The following is a 24,482-nucleotide window of genomic DNA, read 5'->3' as shown; positions in this document are numbered from 1 at the left end:
CTGCAGGACCCACAAAGGCCCACAAGGGTTGTGTGTGTGTGTGTGTGTGTGTGTGTGTGTGTGTGTGTTGTGGGCCTAAGAATGTGTGTGCGTATGTGTGTGTGTGTGTGTGTCTTCCTCTCTCACCAGGGCCACCAGGTCCCAGCTGCAGACTGCTCATGTCCTTGGCCAGGCCGTTGGTCTTCGGGCTGGGGACAGCAGCACAGGTAGACACCGCTCTGGGAGGCCTCTTCCCTGGGACCTTCACTGTGGTCCTCAACAGATCTATCTCCTTCCCATGGACGTTCTGCATGTAGTCCTACAGGAGACAGACAGGGAGACAGTCCGTTATCAATACACAGACTTCTAGATTACAGATAAAAGCTATTTTGATAAATAGTGATTTTTTTGTATAATTATTGACAAGGGGGTTTGCTCAGAATACAGAGATGCATACTTGTGGGTTACATAGTTATAATATTTACGGGCCTAGCTACCTAGAACATATGTAAATGTATTATTCATTAGGTATGAGTTAAGCTACTTGGCAGCATCCGTCCCTGGAGACAACATAACAGGTTTGTGATTCCAGTGGGCTTGACAGTTGGTGTTTACAGGATCAGTATTAAACTAATGAAAGACTGTAGTCCTCGTTAAAAATGATGGTTTCTTTAGGGCAGCAGTCCCTGAAGAGTGTGTGTGTGTGTGTGTGTGTGTTGTGTTGTGTTGTGTATGGTCTCAGACAAGCAGCACACTGAGTTGGGGTCAGTCACCCCTCTCCAACATGAATGAGGTCTTAGACCATGTGCAGAAACAAAGCTCTCAGACTCTCACACCCACTGTGACACGATCAAAGACCATTCTGAACCAAGCGGCGGAGTGTGTGATTGTGTTCAAGACTTTGTGTGTGTGTTCATGTTTTCATAATAATGTGTGTGTGATTATGAGTGTGTGTGTGAGGGCTGAGAGGCAAGGAGCATCCTGAGAGGCCGTCCTGACCACCTCCCTCTCCCATGAGGCAAACAAAAGGCCAATTCAAAGCCAAGTGCTCTCAACACGGCTTAACAAGTCGCTGGAGAGCCCTTGAGCTGGGGCCCCTGGAGGCACTACAAGGGCCGAGCCAGGCCCAACTTGGCCCAGCAGAGCCTGGCCCAGCGCAGCCTGCACACAGCTTGACGGAGGTAATTGAGTCTCCATCTGCATCATGAAACTTTCATCATCTGATCCACACATCATAAACGTAGGAGAGGGAGGAGAGAAGGAGAGAGAGGGAGGAGAGAAGGAGAGAGGGAGGAGAGAAGGAGAGAGGGAGGAGAGAAGGAGAGAGGGAGGAGAGAAGGAGAGAGGAAGGAGAGAAGGAGAGAGAGAGGAGAGAGGGAGAGAGAGAGAGGGAGAGAGAGGGAGGAGAGAAGGAGAGAGGAAGGAGAGAAGGAGAGAAAGAGGAGAGAGGGAGGAGATAAGGAGAGAGGGAGGAGAGAAGGAGAGAGAGGAAGGAGAAGGAGAGAGAGAGGAGAGAGTGTTGGAGAGAAGGAGAGAGGGAGGAGAGAAGGAGAGAGAGGGAGGAGAGAAGGAGAGAGGGAGGAGAGAAGGAGAGAGGGGGAGGAGAGGAGGAGAGAATGAGAGAGGAAGGAGAGAGGAAGGAGAGAGAGGGAGGAGGGGAGGAGAGAAGGAGAGAGAGGAAGGAGAGAAGGAGAGAGAGGGAGGAGAGAATGAGAGAGAGGGAGGAGAGAAGGAGAGAGAGGGAGGAGAGAAGGAGAGAGAGGGAGGAGAGAAGGAGAGAGAGGGAGGAGAGAAGGAGAGAGAGGGAGGAGAGGAAGCTGGGGCTACCAACAACACCATTACACAGCATGGGGGGAAGAGCAGAGTGTGTGTGTGTGTGTGTGTGTGTGTGTGTGTGTGTGTGTGTGTGTGTGTGTGTGTGTGTGTGCGGTTGGTGTGTGCGCGCGGGCACGCTCAAGAAAGTGTGTGTTGACAGTGTGCTTGAGAAAGATGATAAATGCAGTCGAGATAACATCTAATATTACAAAAAAAGTCAGCAATGCATAAAATAGCATTTAATCATCCGAGGTCATCCACAGCTAAACAGAGTCAATACAGTGATAAGATTAGATTAGTCACACCACAAATGAACAACTGAATGACTCCTTGGCTCTTGGACCAGTTTCTTCATGTTTCTTTGAGGACTGACGTGACTCCTAGTTTTCATGCTAATTACATGGCATCCTATTGCCATCCACTTAATTAGCTGCATTCATGTGATTTCTTTGCACATAGTCGGGCAATTAGGTGCGTTGCTGATTGAGTTTGATTCTATTAGCCTCCACAAACACACTAATTGATGCCAGTGCTGCAGATACACAGTGATCAGGAAAACCTGCTCAGCTCGGCTCTGGAGGTGCATATGTGTAGGTAAGTGTGTGTGTGAGTGTGCGGGTGAGTGTGTGTGCGAGTGTGTGTGTGAGTGTGTGTGCGAGTGTGCGGGTGAGTGTGTGTGCGAGTGTGCGTGTGAGTGTGTGTGTGTGTGTGAGTGTGTGTGTGAGTGTGCGGGTGAGTGTGTGTGCGGGTGAGTGTGTGTGTGTGCGGGTGAGTGTGTGTGCGGGTGTGCGGGTGAGTGTGTGTGTGTGTGTGTGCGGGTGTGCGGGTGAGTGTGTGTGTAGGGAAAGTAGTAAGTTAAGACTCATCCTAACTTCCATGGGATGTTCAATAGATGGAATCATATTTTATGGCTATTCTTCAGGCTGCTATCGAGCAATTTAGTTTTCCTACATTTACAATCCACTCATTCTGCCTCCGCGGTTGTTTCACTGTAGTAGCTGGGCCGCTAATCCAGCCCAATCAAATTAGAGCAAATTGATTTGGTCTCCTCCGCTTTGCTCCTCCTCTACCCATCCCTCCATCCATCCCTTCATCTCTCTATCCACCTCTCTCTCTCTACCTCTCTCTCGATCTCTACCTCTCTCTCTCGATCTCTACCTCTCTCTCTATCCACCCCTCTCTCTCTACCTCTCTCTCTTTCCACCTCTCTCTCTCTCCACCTCTCTCTCTCCACCTCTCTCTCTCCACCTCTCTCTCTCCACCTCTCTCTCTCTCCACCTCTCTCTCTATCCACCTCTCTCTCCCTCTCTCTCTATCCACCTCTCTCTCTCCCTCTCTTCCACCTCTCTCCTCTCTCATCCACCTCTCTCTCTCTACCTCTCTCTCTATCCACCTCTCTCTCTCTACTCTCTCTATCCACCTCTCTCTCTCTACTCACCTCTCTCTCTATCCACCTCTCTCTCTACCTCTCTCTCTATCCACCTCTCTCTCTCTACCTCTCTCTCTATCCACCTCTCTCTCTCTACCTCTCTCTCCATCCACCTCTCTCTCTCTACCTCTCTCTCCATCCACCTCTCTCTCTCTATCCACCTCTCTCTCTACCTCTCTCTCTATCCACCTCTCTCTCTCTACCTCTCTCTCTATCCACCTCTCTCTCTCTACCTCTCTCTCTATCCACCTCTCTCTCTCTCTACCTCTCTCTCTCTACCTCTCTCTCTATCCACCTCTCTCTCTCTACCTCTCTCTCTCTCTCTCTCTCACCTCTCTCTCCATCCACCTCTCTCTCTCTACCTCTCTCTCCATCCACCTCTCTCTCTCTACCTCTCTCTCTATCCACCTCTCTCTCTCTACCTCTCTCTCCATCCACCTCTCTCTCTCTCCTCTCTCTCTACCTCTCTCTCCATCCACCTCTCTCTCTCTACCTCTCTCTCTATCCACCTCTCTCTCTATCCACCTCTCTCTCTATCCACCTCTCTCTCTATCCACCTCTCTCTCTCTATCCACCTCTCTCTCTCTATCCACCTCTCTCTCTCTATCCACCTCTCTCTCTCTATCCACCTCTCTCTCTCCATCCACCTCTCTCTCTCTATCCACCTCTCTCTCTCTACCTCTCTCTCTCCATCCACCTCTCTCTCTATCCATCCACCTCTCTCTCTATCCATCTATCTATCTACGTGTGTCTAGCCTCCAGTCAGTGTGGCATTAGGAAAATGATTCCGATTCTAATTAACAATAACAATAAGGCCTGATTGCAATCCGGGGGAGCGAGGGAAAGAGCGAGGGAGAGGAGGAGAGGAGGGATAGGGGTGATATAAAGTGGTATCAGGGCCAGGAGAGGGGACGTTGGGGTCCTGTGAGTGCCAACAGAGCAGCCAGGAGGGCAATTAGAGCATCCCATTAGAGTGGTGCTATTCCACATCATCACCGTCAGCCCAGCGCAAACAGACCATGTGGCCTTTCTAATTAATATTGTCGCTCTCTGTGTGTGGGAGTGTGTCACTGCTGCAACCAGCGTGCCGTCTGCCCAGTGAGAGGATGGGGTGGCTGACACACACACACACACCACCACACACAAGGAGGAGGAAACCAGAGTTTAGCCTGGCCGCTAATGGGCCAACACAGTGGCTGATGGATTAGCAGTGAGCGGGGAACAAGCAGTAAGACCCGCTGCTGTAAAATGGGACAATTAGATATAAAGTGAGTGCGGAGGGCAAAGTGACAGACAGTACTACATTAGAGACACTGAGTGATGCTGAGCCCAGTGACCTCTGTTGTTCCACACGGAGACTGGAGGGGTACAGGTTCCAACAGGTTTGTTAGGGAGGTTGGTAGTGTCATCCTGATGACGTGCCCTAATAGTTAATCAGAGAGAAAGTTCTCCAACTAACTGGTCTGGTTGTAGCAGGGATGGACAGTTAGAATGGAATGATATTAAATGGATGTTTACCCCCAGATTCTTTCATCTGAAGTGACTTAGAGGTAACATATAGCAATGTGCGTGGCCTGTATAGTCCTCCATCAGAGTGTGTGTGTGTGCAAAGCATGTGTGTGTGTGTGACATTTGTATGTTATGTGATGTGTGTGTGCAAGCATGAGTGACGTGTGTATAATATGAGTGATATACAGTACCAGTAAAAAGTTTGGACACACCTACTCATTCAAGGGTTATTCTTTATTTTTACTATTTTCTACATTGTAGAATAATAGTGAAGACATCAAAACTATGAAATAACACATATGGAATCATGTAGTAACCAAAAAAAAGTGTTAAACAAACCTAAATATATTTTATATTTGAGATTCTTCAAAGTAGCCACCCTTTGCCTTGATGACAGCTTTGCACACTCTTGGCATTCTCTCAACCAGCTTCATGAGGTAGTCACCTGGAATGCATTTCAATTAACAGGTGTGCCTTGTTAAAAGTTAATTTGTGGAATTTCTTTCCTTCTTAATGCATTTGAGCCAATCAGTTGTGTTGTGACAAGGTAGGGGTGGTATACAGAAGATAGCCCTATTTGGTAAAAGACCAAGTCCATATTATGGCAAGTACAGCTTAAATAAGCAAAGAGAAATGACAGTCCATTATTACTTTAAGACATGAAGGTCAGTGAATCCGGAAAATTTTAAGAACTTTGAAAGTTTCTTCTAATGCAGTCTCAAAAAACACCATGATGAAACTGGCTCTCATGACGACCGCCACAGGAAAGGAAGACCCAGAGTTACCTCTGCTGCAGAGGATACGTTCATTAGAGTTACCAGCCTCAGAAATCGGCAATTAACTGCATGCTGAAAAGAAACCACTACTAAAGGACACCAATAAGAAGAGACTTGCTTGGGCCAAGAAACACGAGTAATGGACATTAGACTGGTGGAAATCTGTCCTTTGGTCTGATGAGTCCAAATTTGACATTTCTGGTTCCAACCGCCGTGAGACGCAGAGTAGGTGAACGGATTATCTTTGCATGTGTGGTTCCCACTGTGAAGCATGGAGGAGGTGGTGTGATGGTGCTTTGCTGGTGACACTGTCTGTGATTTATTTAGAATTCAAGGCACACTTAACCAGCATGGCTACCACAGCATTCTGCAGCGATACGCCATCCCATCTGGTTTGCGCTTAGTGGGACTATCATTACAGGATGTGTAATGGTTATTTGACCAAGAAGGAGAGTGATGGAGTGCTGCATCAGATGACCTGGCCTCCACAATCACCCAACCTCAACCCAATTGAGATGGTTTGGGATGAGTTGGACCGCAGAGTGAAGGATTAGCAGCCAACAAGTGCTCAGCATATGTGGGAACTCCTTCAAGACTGTTGGAAAAGCATTACAGGTGACTACCTCATGAAGCTGGTTGAGAGAATGCCAAGAGTGTGCAAAGCTGTCATCAAGGCAAAGGGTGGCTACTTTGAAGAATCTAAAATATAAACTATTTACATGATTCCATATGTGTTATTTCATAGTTTTGATGTCTTCACTATTATTCTACAATGTAGAAAATAGTAAAAATAAAGAAAAACCCTTGAATGAGTAGGTGTGTCCAAACTTTTGACTGGTACTGTATGTGTGTTGACGTATAGTGTGTTCATGTTCAGTGAGTGTTCATGTATAGTGTGTGTGTGTGTTCATGTATAGTGTGTGTGTGTGTGTGTAAGTGAGGTGACAGGTGGTACTCACGTGCAGGCTGGGGTGATAGGTGAGCAGGCCGTTGTCACACAACGTCACATACTTCTTCTTCCACTCCTTGTTCAGGGTCTTGCCACTCCTCTTCAGAAGCATGCCCTATAGGGGAGAACACACAGAGACAGTGTGAGGAGTTCAGAAGCATGCCCTATAGGGGAGAACACACAGAGACGGTGTGAGGAGTTCAGAAGCATGCCCTATAGGGGAGAACACACAGAGACGGTGTGAGGAGTTCAGAAGCATGCCCTATAGGGGAGAACACACAGAGACAGTGTGAGGAGTTCAGAAGCATGCCCTATAGGGGAGAACACACAGAGACAGTGTGAGGAGTTCAGAAGCATGCCCTATAGGGGAGAACACACAGAGACGGTGTGAGGAGGACCACAACAACAAACAATAATATAGATACATTTCGTCTAGCACAGTGGTTCCCAAACTGTGGGTCGCGACCCATTTGTGGATCGCTGCAGGGGTCCAAGTGTGTCGCGGGATGACATTGTGCGTTGCAAATAATACATATTGTTTTGGGGAAAACTATTTCAGTGTAAACTTAAATGACTAAAACCAAATAGAAACTATGTAGAAAATATAATATACCTATATAATTTTCAATAATAGCTTATATTCTTTGAGAACTCAACAAAATAAAAGCTGGACTTTGTTGCTGGGTTTTGTTACAATGTTTGAGCATAAAGAACACAACATTAGCCATGTCAAAATGTGTACAATTGTAGGAAATGATCTTAAAAACTGCACAAATGTATCTCAGCTCCATGGAAAAATGTATAGAAATGCAGGAAATTGGCTTTAAAACGTCTCCATTTTCTTTCAGCTCCATGGCAGGATGTATGGAATTGCAGGAGATTCGTTTTAAAACAGCTCAATTTTCTCTCTGATGCCAAGATGATATTTTCTACCTATTCTGTGGTCTGTGTATGTTTTTTCACCACTCAACCCTTATGGTGGGTCATGACTCAAGACACCTCAATTGGTGGGTCAAGAAGAGAAAAGGTTTAGGAACCACCACTCTAGCATCTACTGTAGTCAACACCTTTACTGAATTTACAACACATATCTCATCTTCCAAAACAAGACACATTGTCAATATGTGGCTAAATGGGATTGACATGATGTATCCCTCATTTCTGGAACTAGAAATGCTTGAGTCAGGGAGACAGTATAGAATGCCATGGGCAAAAAAACTCAATGCAGGCACCATGCTGAAATCAAGTTCAGAATAATGATGCAAAATGTGATCAGTCCCCACTACATTTCTGTGACACTCCCTGACCAGAGAAACAACGACCCTTAGCGGATAGGAAAACCACTTCAACTAAGAGACTTTCTACACATTGGAGGGCGAGAGACAGAAATATAAATCAGCAGTGGTGAGCAAGAAGTATCGAGCGAACGAACAAACAAAATCAAAAATAAACAGAAGTGTTCTTCGGCCACATTAGCAACGACCCAAGACTGTTAACATCCTCTTTCTTTTCTCCCTCTCTCCTACACACATCAGCTGCGGCTGACTGGCCCTTTAGGGCAGCTGCACACCCACACTGCATTTCAGCCAAATTCATTAGGCAAGAGGGGGATATAACTGTCCGCTGATTAGCAATTACAGCCGGGCTGCTGCGTGTGTCACTTCACTGGACCTGTTAGACATTAACGCCTGTTAACACCCACAGACAGGGAGATATTAATAGAGTCCGGCCGTGGAGGAGAGGAGAGGGGGATGAGGGGATAAAGCCTAACTAGCACGTAACGGGGGGTGGAGGGTGGGGGAAAGATATGGAGAGAGAGAGAGAGAGAGAGAGAGACAGAGAGAGACAGCCAGGTGCTTTGATAGATAGAGTCCTGCTTTCCGTGACTCTGGTGATATTTAAATGTCATTAAGGCCTCGTAGTGTCCCTTGGCTTGGACAAAGGAGGAAGCAGAGGAACCAACAACCTCGCCTGGTAATGATTGCATATCTCATAATTTGGCGACAGAAAACAAACTTGTCAATGAAAAAATGGCACTGTAATGGAAGCAGCTAGCGACAGACAGACAGTACAGCAACAATGTCTGGCCAATAAGCAGCTCTACTCTGCAGTACAGAATGATTACATACAGAATGATTCCTCTCCTAATAGAGAGGCAGCCAGGACCCTGTTGAACTGAGCAGGATATGATATGGATTTGATATACTGTGTATTTGCCGAGAGATGCAGTTTCTTGCAGGTTCTTTCTCCATGCCTCCTCTCAGAGGGTTGGTGACACAACAACCACTGTTGAAACATTATTAAAGAGATAATCATCATATCAGGGCCGGTTTGGCTTCAGATCCCAGCTCAGATCTTAACTTCAAAAGGTACAAGCTGATAGTCCTGGAAGTCCTTTGGGGTGTAGAGAGAGAGAGCGAGAGAGAGAAAGGGAGGTGGCCAAGCGTCACAGACTGGGGAGTGAACTATGTGGCTAATATTTCTTCTACGTGTGGCCCTGTTTGCAATAGAAGTGTGCATATTCATTTCAGCCATCCATCGCGGAGATGACAAGCGATCAGTTTGCAGGGGGAAGGCTAATTGAACGGCACGTCGACCCTCCAGATTGGTAATATCTTTCATTATTCACCTTCCCTGGTCCGCTAGTGACACACACCTTGCCTCTATTTTACCTCCGGGGGCCTTGACAGCTCACAAGGTCTTCCGATCGCAACGCACAATAATAAATGGAGGAAATAAATACATCCCAGATATACTCTCTCTCTTCCTCGTTGCTATGGAGACACTTCCTACAGAGGCACTGTGAAGTATTGTGGGTAGCGCTTAGGAAAAGGTCGATCGCCCAGGGGGGCTGAAGAGATGACGCTGATGATGTCCTTCATTTCCTTTTAGTGAGGAAAAGCTTCCCCAAAACATGCTGCAAGGGAGCGATTATTAATTAATATAGCGGTTCAATGGTTCATGTTCGAACCATAGCAACTGTTTATCATACTCAGGTTCCTTAAATGGGTATCTAGAAAACAATCAACATTCCAAAATCTCCCTCTCCTTGCCTTCGATAGCCGCCCTCAATTGGGCTGCACTATCAAAGGTGTAATTGTCCAATCTCTCAAGGCAGACCTGCCAGTGGAGCCGTTCAGTTGTAAACAAACAGTCTGATAAGGGGACAACTTTTCCCAGGTTCATTTCCTTTCTATTGAAACACACTAATCTACTCCCTAATCACCATCATCCCCCTTTTCTCCAGACAATGGACCCTCCCTTGGTACCTTGAGGGGACTGACAGCCAGCCATTTGGGTGATAGGGGGAGGCACCATCTCCTGAGAGGCACCATCTCTCCCCGGGGGATCTGGTGGGGCCCATTGTTCTTGGGTGTCCCTGGAGAGCAGGCGCCTAAATTAAGGGTGTCATCCCCAAACAGGCAACTCCTGTCTTGGGGGCTGTCAAGAGGTGCGTATGAGGGCTCAGGGCTGGCTAAGGCGTGTCTTGAGTGATGCCTCTGTGAAAGGCGCTGTTCGGACGCTCCTCTATCGCGTTGGCCATCTGATCTGGTCTGAAGAGATGTCCACTCCGCCAGATAAACCACACCACCCACTGGTCATTCATCATCACTGGACAGGACAGCGGTGTGAATACAGGCCAGGCCAGGACATCAGGATGTCCCATATAGCCCTGATCAACGGGACATAGTGGAGATGGGAGGGAATAGACCTGGTTTGTCTGACTCTAAGAGAAGGCATTAACAGACAGGCTGAACGAGGAAGTGAGAGAGATTGCTACTACAGTGCAATGCCCATGATGGAAACTGCCCCCAACAGACAACATCCCTTTTCGCCATGCAAATAATAAACTGTCGTAAGTAAGTGTACGTACAGGCACACCCGCAAGAGAGAATTGCCAACATACACACTACTGATGCGCGGGTCGACTCATAACCCGCAGTCGGGTTTAGGGTCATTAAATATTGTGTGGATGAAGGGCAGGTGGGTGGCTTGAATAAAAATAAAACAATACCTTAAAAATATCCTTAATATGTATCATTCTTGTGCAATTTATATCTATCTATAGGCTACATTTAGGTTTTTGTGATTGTTATGTTATGTGTGATGATTGTGAGGTGGTATTCAAATTAGACTGTCACAAGACGGGAACTTCAAACAGGCCTATGGCACGTCAAGGGAACTGTAGCCTACTGTTCAGATGGGTTAAATGGAATGGACACTGACTGTAGGACTACAACCTCTCACATAGCCTTAATATTAACTCCTGTAGAGTTAAAGGTGCAATATGCAGAAACCGCGCCGCCATTTCCTGGTTGCTAAAATTCAAATAGTTCGCCTAATTTCAGTTTGTGACAAAACCAGCAGTCGCTATGTATCATTGTACCATCCAAACCACTGTGAAATAGCTTTTCCATAACCAAAAATATTGTATTTTCAGCTGGTGTACAAAACCGAAAGAAAAAGACGCAAAAACGAGAAGCTTAAGAACGGGAAGCATAGAAATAGCGCACATAGAACAGATCTACATCTTCTTAGACTTACTTTCAATGAGAATGACAGATCTATCACTCACATTTCTATGTGAATTTGGTCGGCTTGCTTTTTCATATTTTTTTGTTTGTTGTTGTTGCATTTTCTCCACGGTCCCTAAACGTCTTTGCTCCGCGAAAGAAACAGATGACAAAGAAAACTTTATGTCATAAATCATTCTACAGATTTATGACATACTGGTGAGCAAGGTTTATGTAGTCTTCTAGGGCAACATACAGTACAATGACAGAAGAGAAGCTGCCTGTATCTAATTACAGACAAGTTGACTAACAAAATGTCAGAAATTTTAAACAGAAACATATCTAAATCAGGCAAAATAAATCCTGCACTCCCTGTCAAAAATCATTCCGCCGTCTCTGACTGTAGCCTACAGCGCATGATCTATATTCGCGGGTCAGGGTCGGGTGCTGCCTCAGATATTCACCTTATCACATATAGACGGGCGGTTGCGGATGGGTTATTAGCAATTGCGGGCGGGTGCGGGTGAACAAACAGCTGACCCGCACACCACTAAAACACACACACACACACACAATCTATCATGGCATTTATGACAAGGTCAGCGTTGATGAGGCAAGGACAGGAAAGGGCAGGCCCAGGGGAGCATAGCGTGGCGAGGAGCAGCGAGAACCAGATCAAATAAAATACCAACTAAGAAGAAAATGCTCCCTCTATCCCTGGTTGCGTCTCAAATAGAACACTAAATAGTGCACTACTTTTGACCAGGGCCCATAGGGCTATTGTCAAAAACAGTGCACTGGGTAGGGAATAGAGTGCCATTTGAGATGTAGCCTAGCAACTGATTTATCTGATAAGAGTTCTGGGTAATTAATTAGAAACTCAATTATCCAAACCTTACTTCAGCAGTCTCAATTCATTAGCAGATAAAGCCTCTCTCGCCCCGCTGCCGTTTCTGACAGAGAGAGAGAGGGATGGATGGAAAAGGAACACGTTCTCTCCTTTCCTGAACGAGTTAAAAGAAGCCCCTGGGGTCAAAGCCATTCTTTTTTTTTTTTTCATCTAATCAGTCTTGTTAAAGAAGCTCTTTAGAGAGACCTCTTTCTCAAGAGGATGGGTAGAAACAGATAGAAAATGAATCCAAGACTGATACTACTATCAGTGAGAGGGAATCAGGTCTAACACCCAGAAACAGACACACATACACAAACAAAATGCACCATAAACCAACAGTGTCACCATTGGGACCCTTCAGTCCCAGTGTATTCAGACAGAACAACCTTGTATCACCCCGAAACTCTACTGCTCAGTAGAGAATACTGTAACCAGATCAGAACCATCACACAATCTAAAAGCCACCACGGTTCTTTGATTGACGCCTGTGTTTCTCATTTAATTATTTCTCCAAAACTAAAAAGAACAGCCCCCTCCACCCCCAACCCCCTCAAATCTCATTTCCAGGGGTTAGTGTGCATGACAAAAATGTCATCATGGCCAAAATAGCTCCGAGCAGTCGTCACGGCGACAACCTTTTCCCTGGGAAATGATATTTCCCCAATCCGGCGGAAGGCGGATCGCGTCGCCACTCGTTACAGGGCCTTGATAGCAGGTCTTTAATATTCACCGTCTTAATTAGGAGACGCCGTTAATTTCATTAAATTCTTTGGCTGCTAAATGAAGCAGATTATGAGACATCTTTTATTGCCAAGCGTGAAATTACAGCCTGCCCGCTGCCAATGGCAGGGCGAAACTAATGAATTACAGGGTAAATAACAGCCGAATTAACCATCCAATTGAACTCCTTACTAAGAGGAACCAGGCCTCGGAGGGGAGGAGGCAGGGAGGGAGACTGTCAAAACCACCCAGCCCTGTGCTCATCTAATGTTACACCATTCTCTACAACTATTGGCAATTACTACCATGATACTAATCAGCTCCTCACAAAGGGAACCAACCCCAACAACAAGCTTAGATGCTTTTGGACTCATTTGAAACATGAAAAAGAAATAACATAACTCAAATCTGTGAGGAGTTGTAACGGGGAAGAAAGTACTTAGGGCCAAGTAGAATATGCATTTAGACATGTAGGCTGTGGATGGGACGGCCAAATGACTATTGAATGTCAAGATGAGATGAGTTGGGTGGAGGGCCAGGCTACGAAGCTGTGGAAAGACCTCCTTTCACTCTTAGGATGAACCAAGACCCCCATCTTAACCCTCACTACCTCCCATTGCTGCACCCATGCCCCTCTGTCTAGGCGAATAGCCACGGTGTCTAGGTCAACAGTAAATTCATTTGTTAGACTGTTGGTTCTCTGTGCCTGTCGTCAGGCGGTTGGTTGACAGAGACGTGTTGGCGAGGCGAGCGTCTCTATATCTTGGGTAATTACAGGCTAATTAGGAGCGTGGAGCAGATGTCGGCGAGACGCCACCATAAACACCATCTGTAAACAAAGCTGCCGACGTTCGCTCGCCACTCGCTTTTTAAAGAAACCCTCAGCCCCAATCAAAAGAGGCTTAGAACGGCCATGCTGCATCCTGGGTAAAAGACCAGGTAATAGCAGCAGTCACTAACCCCATCATGACCGTGCTACGTTTTATTCTTCATTTGAGTCATATATCAGATGCTCTTATCCAGAACGACTTAGTAGTGAGTGCATACATTTTCATACTTTTTCCCCCCGTACTGGTCCCCCCATGGGAATCGAACCCACAACCTTGGCGTTGCAGGCGCCATGCTCTACCAACTGAGCCACACGGGACCTAGAACAACAACAAACATTCTAAAAGGTCCAAACACACGACAACAATAAATCTGTAGACAAACAAATCCCACTAGGCACTGTTGTCACATAAGTATCGCAGGAGAAGAGCATCTACAGTTGAAGTCGGAAGTTTACATTCACTTAGGTTGGAGTCATTAAAACTTGTTTTTCAACCACTCCACACATTTCTTGTTAACAAACTATAGTTTTGGCAAGTCGGTTAGGACATCTACTTTGTGCATGACACAAGTAATTTTTCCAACAGTTGTTTACAGACAGATTATTTCACTTATAATTCACTGTATCACAATTCCAATGTGTCAGAAGTTTACATACACTAAGTTGACTGTGCCTTTAAACAGAAAATGATGTCATGGCTTTAGAAGCTTCTGATAGGCTAATTGACATAATTTGAGTCAATTGGAGGTGTACCTGTGGATGTATTTCAATACCTACCTTCAAACTCAGTGCCTCTTTGCTTGACATCATGGGAAAATCAAAAGAAATCAGCCAAGACCTCAGAAAAATAATTGTAGACCTCCACAAGTCTGGTTCATCCTTGGGAGCAATTTCCAAACACCTGAAGGTACCACGGTCATCTGTACAAACAATAGTACGCAAGCATAAACACCATGGGACCACGCAGCCGTCATACCGCTCAGGAAGGAGACACGTTCTGTCTCCTAGAGATGAACGTACTTTGGTGCGAAAAGTGCAAATCAATCCCAGAACAACAGCAAAGGACCTTGTGAAGATGCTGGAGGAAACAGGTACAAAAGTATCTATTGCCACAGTAAAACAAGTCCTATATCGACATAACCTGAAAGGCCGCTTAGCAAGGAAGAAGCCACTGCTCCAAAACCGCCATAAAAAAGCCAGACTACGGTTTGCAACTGCACATGGGGACAAAGATCGTACTTTTTTGAGAAATGTCCTCTGGTCTGATGAAACAAAAATATAACTGTTTGGCCATAATGACCATCGTTATGTTTGGAGGAAAAAGGGGAAGGCTTGCAAGCCGAAGAACACCATTCCAACCGTGAAGCACGGGGGTGGCATCATCATGCTGTAGGGGTGCTTTGCTGCAGGAGGGACTAGTGCACTTCACAAAATAGATGGCATCATGAGGAAGGAATATTATGTGGATATATTGAAGCAACATCTCAAGACATCAGTCAGGAAGTTAAAGCTTGGTCGCAAATGGGTCTTCCAAATGGACAATGACCCCAAGCATACTTCCAAAGTTGTGGCAAAATGGCTTAAGGACAACAAAGTCAAGGTATTGGAGTGGCCATCACAAAGCCCTGACCTCAATCCTATAGAACATTTGTGGGCAGAACTGAAAAAGCGTGTGTGAGCAAGGAGGCCTACAAATCTGACTCAGTTACATCAGCTCTGTCAGGAGGAATGGGCCAAAATTCACCCAATTTATTGTGGGAAACTTGTGGAAGGCTACCGGAAATGTTTAACCCAAGTTAAACAATTTAAAGGCAATGCTACCAAATACTAATTGAGTGTATGTAAACGTCTGACCCACTGGGAATGTGATGAAAGAAATAAAAGCTGAAAAATGTATGCACTAACTGTAAGTCGCTCTGGATAAGAGTGTCTGCTAAATGACTAAAATGTCAAATGTAAATAAATCATTCTCTCAACTATTATTCTGACATTCCACATTCTTAAAATAAAGTGGTGATCCTAACTGACCTAAGACAGGGAATCTTTACTAGGATTAAATGTCAGGAATTGTGAAAAATTGAGTTTAAATGTATTTGACTTCCTACCTCAACTGTATCTGCACAGTGACAGACCACAGTGGAGGCCATGTTTTGAGGGACCCGCGACAGCCTGATGCGTGTAGCTAGGTGACACGTCTGACTCAGCGAAGTGTGTGTGTGTGTGTGTGTGTGTGTGTGTGTGTGTGTGTGTGTGTGTAGCGCTGGACCTCTGGGCCTTTAGGCTGTCTATTGCTGCAGAGTGGGAGTCCGCCCCACCCTCTTGATAAAAGTCCAGTGTGCTGAAGACTGCTAGTTTGGCCAGGCTGCCAGTGTGTTAGGTTTTAATGAGCACCATCTAACTAATGAAGGCATTTTCTTCCTTCCACAGCCTTTAATCGTGCACACACACACACACAAACTCTAGTCACCTTGAGGGGGGAGTCAGAACAATAGCCCATTCTAATGAGATCACGGCTAACAGCAAATAAACTACGCTGGGGAATTAGTAGTGCTGGGAGAGCACCAAGAACACACACACACGAATGCAATTCATGCAAATACAGACATATTCATGTATCTTTTTAGACAGGGGCGCAACTTTCACTGGGGACGGGGGGACATGTTCACATTCCGAAATTGCATTTTTGTCCCCCCCAGCTTCATCATTGGAATGTGATACAAAACTAGGCAACAGTGTGCTTTAGGACCATGCGGACACCTCTGAGTGGTCGGGTAGGCTGTTTGGAGTGGATAAAAAAGAAAAATATATATATACAGTGGGGAGAACAAGTATTTGATACACTGCCGATTTTGCAGGTTTTCCTACTTACAAAGCATGTAGAGGTCTGTAATTTTTTATCATAGGTACACTTCAACTGTGAGAGACGGAATCTAAAACAAAAATCCAGAAAATCACATTGTATGATTTTTAAGTAATTAATTTGCATTTTATTGCATGACATAAGTATTTGATCACCTACCAACCAGTAAGAATTCCGGCTCTCACAGACCTGTTAGTTTTTCTTTAAGAAGCCCTCCTGTTCTCCACTCATTACCTGTATTAACTGCACCTGTTTGAACTCGTTACCTGTATAAAAGACACCTGTCCACACACTCAATCAAACAGACTTCAACTTCTCCACAATGGCCAAGACCAGAGAGCTGTGTAAGGACATCAGGGATAAAATTGTAGACCTGTACAAGGCTGGGATGGGCTACAGGACAATAGCCAAGCAGCTTGGTGAGAAGGCAACAACTGTTGGCGAAATTATTAGAAAATTATTAGAAAATGGAAGAAGTTCAAGATGACGGTCAATCATCCTCGGTCTGGGGCTCCATGCAAGATCTCACCTCGTGGGGCATCAATGATCATGAGGAAGGTGAGGGATCAGCCCAGAACTACACGGCAGGACCTGGTCAATGACCTGAAGAGAGCTGGGACCACAGTCTCAAAGAAAACCATTAGTAACACACTACGCCGTCATGGATTAAAATCCTGCAGCGCACGCTAGGTCCCCCTGCTCAAGCCAGCGCATGTCCAGGCCCGTCTGAAGTTTGCCAATGACCATCTGGATGATCCAGAGGAGGAATGGGAGAAGGTCATGTGGTCTGATGAGACAAAAATAGAGCGTTTTGGTCTAAACTCCACTCGCCGTGTTTGGAGGAAGAAGAAGGATGAGTACAACCCCATGAACACCATCCCAACCGTGAAGCATGGAGGTGGAAACATCATTCTTTGGGGATGTTTTTCTGCAAAGGGGACAGGACGACTGCACCGTATTGAGGGGAGGATGGATGGGGCCATGTATCGCGAGATCTTGGCCAACAACCTCCTTCCTTCAGTAAGAGCATTGAAGATGGGTCGTGGCTGGGTCTTCCAGCATGACAACGACCCCAAACACACAGCTAGGGCAACTAAGGAGTGGCTCCGTAAGAAGCATCTCAAGGTCCTGGAGTGGCCTAGCCAGTCTCCAGACCTGAACCCAATAGAAAATCTTTGGAGGGAGCTGAAAGTCCGTATTGCCCAGCGACAGCCCCGAAACCTGAAGGATCTGGAGAAGTTCTGTATGGAGGAGGGCCAAAATCCCTGCTGCAGTCTGTGCAAACTTGGTCAAGACCTACAGGATACGTATGATCTCTGTAATTGCAAACAAAGGTTTCTGTACCAAATATTAAGTTCTGCTTTTCTGATGTATTAAATATTATGTCATGCAATAAAATGCAAATTAATTACTTAAAAATCATACAATGTGATTTTCTGGATTTTTGACCTCTACATGCGTTGTAAGTAGGAAAACCTGCAAAATCGGTAGTGTATCAAATACTTGTTCTCCCCACTGTATGTCCCCCCCCCCCACTTCTAAAACCAAAGTTGCGCCGCTGTGTTTAGAGAACTACCGATCATCAGCATAGCCGATTTCCCCTTATAGCACGAGCACACTTGCCTCTCCTGCCAGTCGGTGCCACTCATTGCTAGTTAGCCTGTCCTTGAGGAACCTCTGTGCTGCTGGGTAACTACCCACTCATGCTGCATATGCTTTTAGCGCACTTTAATAATGCCACACGGAATGTAAACATTTTGAAAGTGTTATTTCATTTGCTGTTAGGCAAAACAATGTCTGTACAGGCTGCAGCACTTTACAAAGCAACATACAGGTAGCTTGCTTGCTAGGTACGTTAAGCATTGAGCTAACTTTGCTAGCTATGAAGCTAATGTCAGTTCACTACCGTTCCCCGCTATGAAGCTAACATCAGTTCACTAACGTTACCCTAGAACTTTGTGATAGCTGGTTTGCAAACCATAACGCAAAAAAAAAAAGCTAATTTCAAAGCTGATTGTCACCAACAATGTTGTTAATTCTCTGAGTTAGCTAGCTACATGACTTGTCTTTCCCTTGCTGAGACCAACTGCCCATGTCAACTGCCTGGCTTCATGACAAGCAAGTGGTGTCTTTTCTCTTAAAGGAGACAGCGCACATTTTTATAAAAGATAACAATAGGCTACTTATATGAAAATGTTGTTTATCAGTAGGCCTAACATGGTCCCAAATGAAAGGGAAACAGATTGTAGACCCATCAGCCAACATGAGCTCAATAACTCAATGCAGGCATACATTTACATTTACATCATTTAGCAGACCCTCTTATCCAGAGCGACTTACAAATTGGTGCATTACATTTATGATAGCCAGTGGGACAACCACTTTTTTTTTTATGGGGGGTGGGGGAAGAAGGATTACTTTTATACTATTCCAGGTATTCCTTAAAGAGGTATACACTCCTATTGAATATGAATTCACCTGTATTGTGAGTAGGCCTATGCCATCTTGATTTACCCAGTTTATCAAGAGATTGACCATTCAAATAAATGATTACCATCATTAGGTTATGTAGTTACATTGTTAAAAAAGTCAAATTGACTGTATGGTTGTATAATTGATTTGTTATTGCATACATGGTTGTCTCTGGGAACATTTCTCATCAAAATGCTCAAATGTAATTATATTTATTATCGGCATAAAATATCAGCCATCGGCCTCCTTGACCCCCGGTATCGGCCCTTAAAAACCCATATCCGTCGTTCTCTACTGTTTACCCTAATTATCTTACATATGTAAAGTCAAATGATCTCACACAAGTCACCCATAATTATGAGCAAATCAAAGGCAATCCCCTTTGCCTGTAGTTTCTGAACAACATGTTAAGATCTGATGCCAAAAAGCAACAGCGTTGCTGTTGACACCACTGATTCCTAATAACATTCAACATCCTCCTCATCATCATCCTCCTCGCTTGATTAATTGTCCGCCGATTAACGCTGTACCTTTAAGGGGCCGCCGCGCGACTCTGCAAACCTAACAGAAGCAGACATCTGCCAAAGTCATTCAATTAAAGAGTGTCCCCCATTCCTCCCCTCTTCAACATGGCACACAAACAAGGAAGGACACCCAGCACGAGCCAGTCAGGGAACACATTCTCTCAGTGAACGAGTTGTGTTGCTACCCCTCTGAGGGAGAGCTGGCACGTATGGAGTCGTAGCATACTGTGAGTCTGGTACAATTTGTGGACGAGCGATGAACGTGTTCAACAAGAAAAGGTGAGGTGGTGTGTGTGTGAAGGGTTGCAGGAGTCAAGACGCAGCAGCACTCATTAAAATGGAGTGTAAACTGAGTGCTAATGGGGAGGCAGGTAGAGAAGCTGCTGTCATCTCCACACACACACACACACACACACACACACACACACAGTGTCTAATTAGGAAACAGGTCTGCCCGCAGCCGACACAGAGGCAGGAGGGGAGATGGAGAGAGACATACAGAGATACACATTCTCCAAGAGGAAAGACCACGGGGAATGATCAAATCAATTAACATCCAGCTCCAAAATGGGATGCAGCCCTGTCTGTGGTCCGCTGGCTCTGAGCGCTGCCTGCTCCATGTTATTCTCCAAACTCTGTCTGTCTGTCTGGGGCTGGCGGCTGTCAGGTGGGCTGAGTGTGTGTGTGTGTGTGGGGGGTCGTGCCGGGCATGGCTCACCGTGTCTCATGTTGGGGAAACAACGTGCTACTCAACAGGGGCCACAGCCAAACCCATATGATGATGGAGGGTGATTTTAGACTGTTGTTCTACGTCATCTTTCTAAAACTCTTCAAAACACACACACACACACAGCTAACAGCTAGCGCCACACCTCCCATCTGCCACCAGTGACCTGCGTGTGTGGCCCTCTTCATTTGTACATCATTATCAGCCATTGACTTCACAGGAGTTCTGCATATTGAGTGTCTGGCCCCAGGAGGATTCTACTGCTGCCAGACAGAGCAGACGTGTGAGTGAGAGGCTCTTCTACAGGGACAGGGGGGACTGGAGAACACACACACACAAATATCTGAAACTCTGTAGCAGCTCTTCCAAGCCATCTTCATCACATGAGAAATGTTTGACAAATAGTTCAACATGGATCCTTATTGAAACACAACATCGTCATTGTTGTTTCCAGAGAGATAAGCTCACCACACACACACACACACACACACACACACAGCTGTGTTCTGTTCTGCTGCTCTATAAGCATAATGAGTATGTGCCTGGGCTGAGTCACTTCCAGCCATGTCATCCGCCGTTTACCGCCACAACGCAGACTAAAAACATTGCAACCATAGATAGGATGCATAGGTCAATTACATGAAGCTGCCGCTATACTGTCTACGGCAGATTGGGTTATGTGACTAATAGACCATCCTGATTGATGAGAGGCACTTAAGAGTTTAGAGAGGAGCAACACTATCAGAGGCTATGATGTCCATGCTAACTGGATGCCTGGGGAATAACACAGGACCCAGTTGCTACTTCATAGTGATATTTCCTTCCGGTGAGGAGTATGGGGATAACTGTAAACATCTCACAAGTAAACATCATGACGTCCCTGATTGAGGGGACAAGACAATTTACTCTGCTCTCTGCTGTGCCGTCCCAGCGGGGGCCTCCTTGCGCAGCAGCACCACAGAGACACGGACTCTCTCGACGAGCTGCGCGACACGGCCCCGGCACTAACAACTACCGCTGTGCTGCTAACACACGCAGCGCATCGTTGAAAGGAGGCCCCTAATCAGAGATGCAATTTGTTCATTAGTGGATTACAAACGAGGCCTCCGCGCTGATATGAGAGGACGTGATTAGCACCCGCTAATTGGCTGATTTCCTTACACTCCAGTTGAAGCGGCTCACAGGAGATGCCAGGCTCTCCCCCTCCCTCCTTCCCTTGTTTGTTCGCTCGGCTCTTGTTTGCAACAAATTAAGGCCAACTCAAACCATCTCTACACAAATACAGTGGGGGGGGGGAAGAGGAGGAGGAGGAGGAGGAGGGAGCTCTTGAGCTCTCTGGTTCAATACCCCTCCCCTTCCTCTCCACCCCCTCCTCCCTCCCTACCCCCCACCCCCCTGCCGATGCCCCAATCAAAGCGCTCAGCTACACAGGAAAAGGCAGGGCTTTCAAAAGCAGAGAGAGGAAGAGGGGAGCAGAGGTCCATATGCCAGCCGGCAGACTGCACTTCATTAACAATCCTCAGCCTCTTCTCCCTCTCACCATCTCTGCCCTCTTTCTTTTTGACAAGGAAAGAGGGATGGGGGGGCAGTGGGAGGGAGAGAGGGACGGGGGGGCAGAGGGGAGAATGAAAGAAAGTGAGAGTGAAATCCCTTCCCGCTCCTTATACTAATGATCTCATTTCAATACCCGGGAGAACCCCCAACTCTAATTGATGTCAAGTGTGTGCTTTTGCTGTTAATCAAGGAGAAGGCATCAAACGGAGGGAGCCTGGCTGTGTCTGGGCTTTACGCTCTGATCACAGGCAGCCCACGTTCTCTGGGAAATCAGCAATACGCCGCTGCCGGACCCTAATTATCCCTGTAGCAGCCGGCCGGCCAGGCGAGCCGGGCGAGGGCCAGATCTGATCATACCTGCTTAATTGGGATAGCGCGGCCGCTTCCAATGCTGTCCGCTCGGCCCTCCAGTCCTTTCTTGTCCCTGTCTGGTTCGCTGGCCTTCCGAGACTGTGGAGAAGGAGATGGGAGAACAAGTAGGGGTTACAGAGGCCATGAGTTAGGCCCTCGGAAGTGCCTGAACAAGGATCTGTTCCATCCCTCTTCTAGTCTTCACATAACAGGCCTCTTCTAATGGCTGCTAGAGGTGACTGGGGTTATTATGGTGTCTATGGGTCAACTTGACCCAGTTGTTGACCTCTCTCTAAGTTGCTAAGGAACTGGGAAGTGGACATGATGCATGTGTCTGTACCTTCTAGAAGGTGGTCACATAAAACCTTCCCTGTGGCCTGTATATTCTCTCTGTAAGCTATTTACAATTTAAAAGTCCTTTAGATAACTTTGTATGTATTTGACAACATCCATAGTTTGAAAATCTAATAATACATGAGTCAATAATTAAGAAGTAGAGGTCCTATGTGTGTATGTGCATCTGGACTCACAGTGAAGAGGTTGGAGCGGCGTTTGGACTGCTTGCGGACGGGGGTGGGGGTGTTGGCGGTCTGGGGGACGTCGATGCGTAGCTCCTTCTGACTGGTGCTGGGCGTGGAGGGTACTGACGAGGAGTAGTCACTCAGGCTGCCACCGCCATTACTGGTCTGCTACAGAGACACAGACATTTATAGAATTTTGATGTACTGTGTTGGTAACACTAACTTAGTTCAGAAAGACTGAGTATGTATGGGTGAGTGTAAACAGAGAGAGTATGTATGAGTGAGAGTAAACAGAGCGAGAGTATGTATGGGTGAGTGTAAACAGAGAGAGTGAATATGGGTGAGAGTAAACAGAGTGAGAGTATGTATGGGTGAGAGTAAACAGAGTGAGAGTATGTATGGGTGAGAGCAAACAGAGTAAGAGTGAGAGTATGTATGGGTGAGCGTATACATAGAGAAAGAGTGAGAGACAGAAAAGATAGAAGGTTGAACATGGAGCCCATACAGCTGGTACAATATCCCCTCTTCATAATAACAGACACTACACTATTATACACCTGGTACAGTATCCCCTCTTCATAATGACAGACACTACACTATTATACACCTGGTACACTATCCCCTCTTCATAATAACAGACACTACACTATTATACACCTGGTACAGTATCCCCTCTTCATAATGACAGACACTACACTATTATACACCTGGTACAGTATCCCCTCTTCATAATAACAGACACTACACTATTATACACCTGGTACAGTATCCCCTCTTCATAATAACAGACACTACACTATTATACACCTGGTACAGTATCCCCTCTTCATAATGACAGACACTACACTATTATACAGCTGGTACAGTATCCCCTCTTCATAATAACAGACACTACACTATTATACACCTGGTACAGTATCCCCTCTTCATAATAACAGACACTACACTATTATACACCTGGTACAGTATCCCCTCTTCATAATGACAGACACTACACTATTATACAGCTGGTACAGTATCCCCTCTTCATAATAACAGACACTACACTATTATACACCTGGTACAGTACCCCCTCTTCATAACAACAGACACTACACTATTATACAGCTGGTGAGTTACAGTATCCCCTCTTCATAATAACAGACACTACACTATTATACACCTGGTACAGTATCCCCTCTTCATAACAACAGACACTACAATATTATACAGCTGGTGAGTTACAGTATCCCCTCTACATAATAACAGACACTACACTATTATACACCTGGTACAGTACCCCCTCTTCATAATGACAGACACTACACTATTATACACCTGGTACAGTATCTCCTCTTCATAATAACAGACACTACACTATTATACACCTGGTACAGTATCCCCTCTTCATAATGACAGACACTACACTATTATACACCTGGTAAAGTATCTCCTCTTCATAATAACAGACACTACACTATTATACACCTGGTACAGTACCCCCTCTTCATAATGACAGACACTACACTATTATACAGCTGGTGAGTTACAGTATCCCCTCTTCATAACGACAGACACTACACTATTATACAGCTGGTGAGTTACAGCATCCCCTCTTCATAATAACAGACACTACACTATTATACAGCTGGTACAGTATCCCCTCTACATAATGACAGACACTACACTATTATACACCTGGTACAGTACCCCCTCTTCATAACGACAGACACTACACTATTATACAGCTGGTGTTACAGTATCCCCTCTTCATAATAACAGACACTACACTATTATACACCTGGTACAGTATCCCCTCTTCATAACAACAGACACTACACTATTATACAGCTGGTGAGTTACAGTATCCCCCTCTATCATACACTAACTAGACACTACACTATTATACACCTGGTACAGTATCCCCTCTTCATAATAACAGACACTACACTATTATACACCTGGTACAGTATCCCCTCTTCATAATGACAGACACTACACTATTATACACCTGGTAAAGTATCTCCTCTTCATAATAACAGACACTACACTATTATACACCTGGTACAGTACCCCCTCTTC

The 24,482-nt window shown here is 45.6% G+C and overlaps 1 protein-coding gene across 1 annotated transcript in view; it reads right to left on the bottom strand.

Annotated features, from left to right (window-relative positions):
• agap1 (ArfGAP with GTPase domain, ankyrin repeat and PH domain 1) overlaps positions 1 to 24,482 on the bottom strand; it is a 173,728-nt gene that overhangs the window by 51,305 nt on the left and 97,941 nt on the right. The window contains 4 exon segments of the mRNA XM_041888884.2: positions 127 to 298; positions 6,468 to 6,572; positions 21,907 to 21,999; positions 22,431 to 22,589. Coding sequence (XP_041744818.2) covers positions 127 to 298; positions 6,468 to 6,572; positions 21,907 to 21,999; positions 22,431 to 22,589 — 529 coding nt within the window.

Source organism: Coregonus clupeaformis, chromosome 35, assembly GCF_020615455.1.
Source record: "Coregonus clupeaformis isolate EN_2021a chromosome 35, ASM2061545v1, whole genome shotgun sequence".
In the NCBI taxonomy this organism is placed as follows: domain Eukaryota; kingdom Metazoa; phylum Chordata; class Actinopteri; order Salmoniformes; family Salmonidae; genus Coregonus; species Coregonus clupeaformis.
The sequence above is the reverse complement of the archived record's forward strand: the minus strand, read 5'-3'. Positions and strand labels throughout refer to the sequence as shown.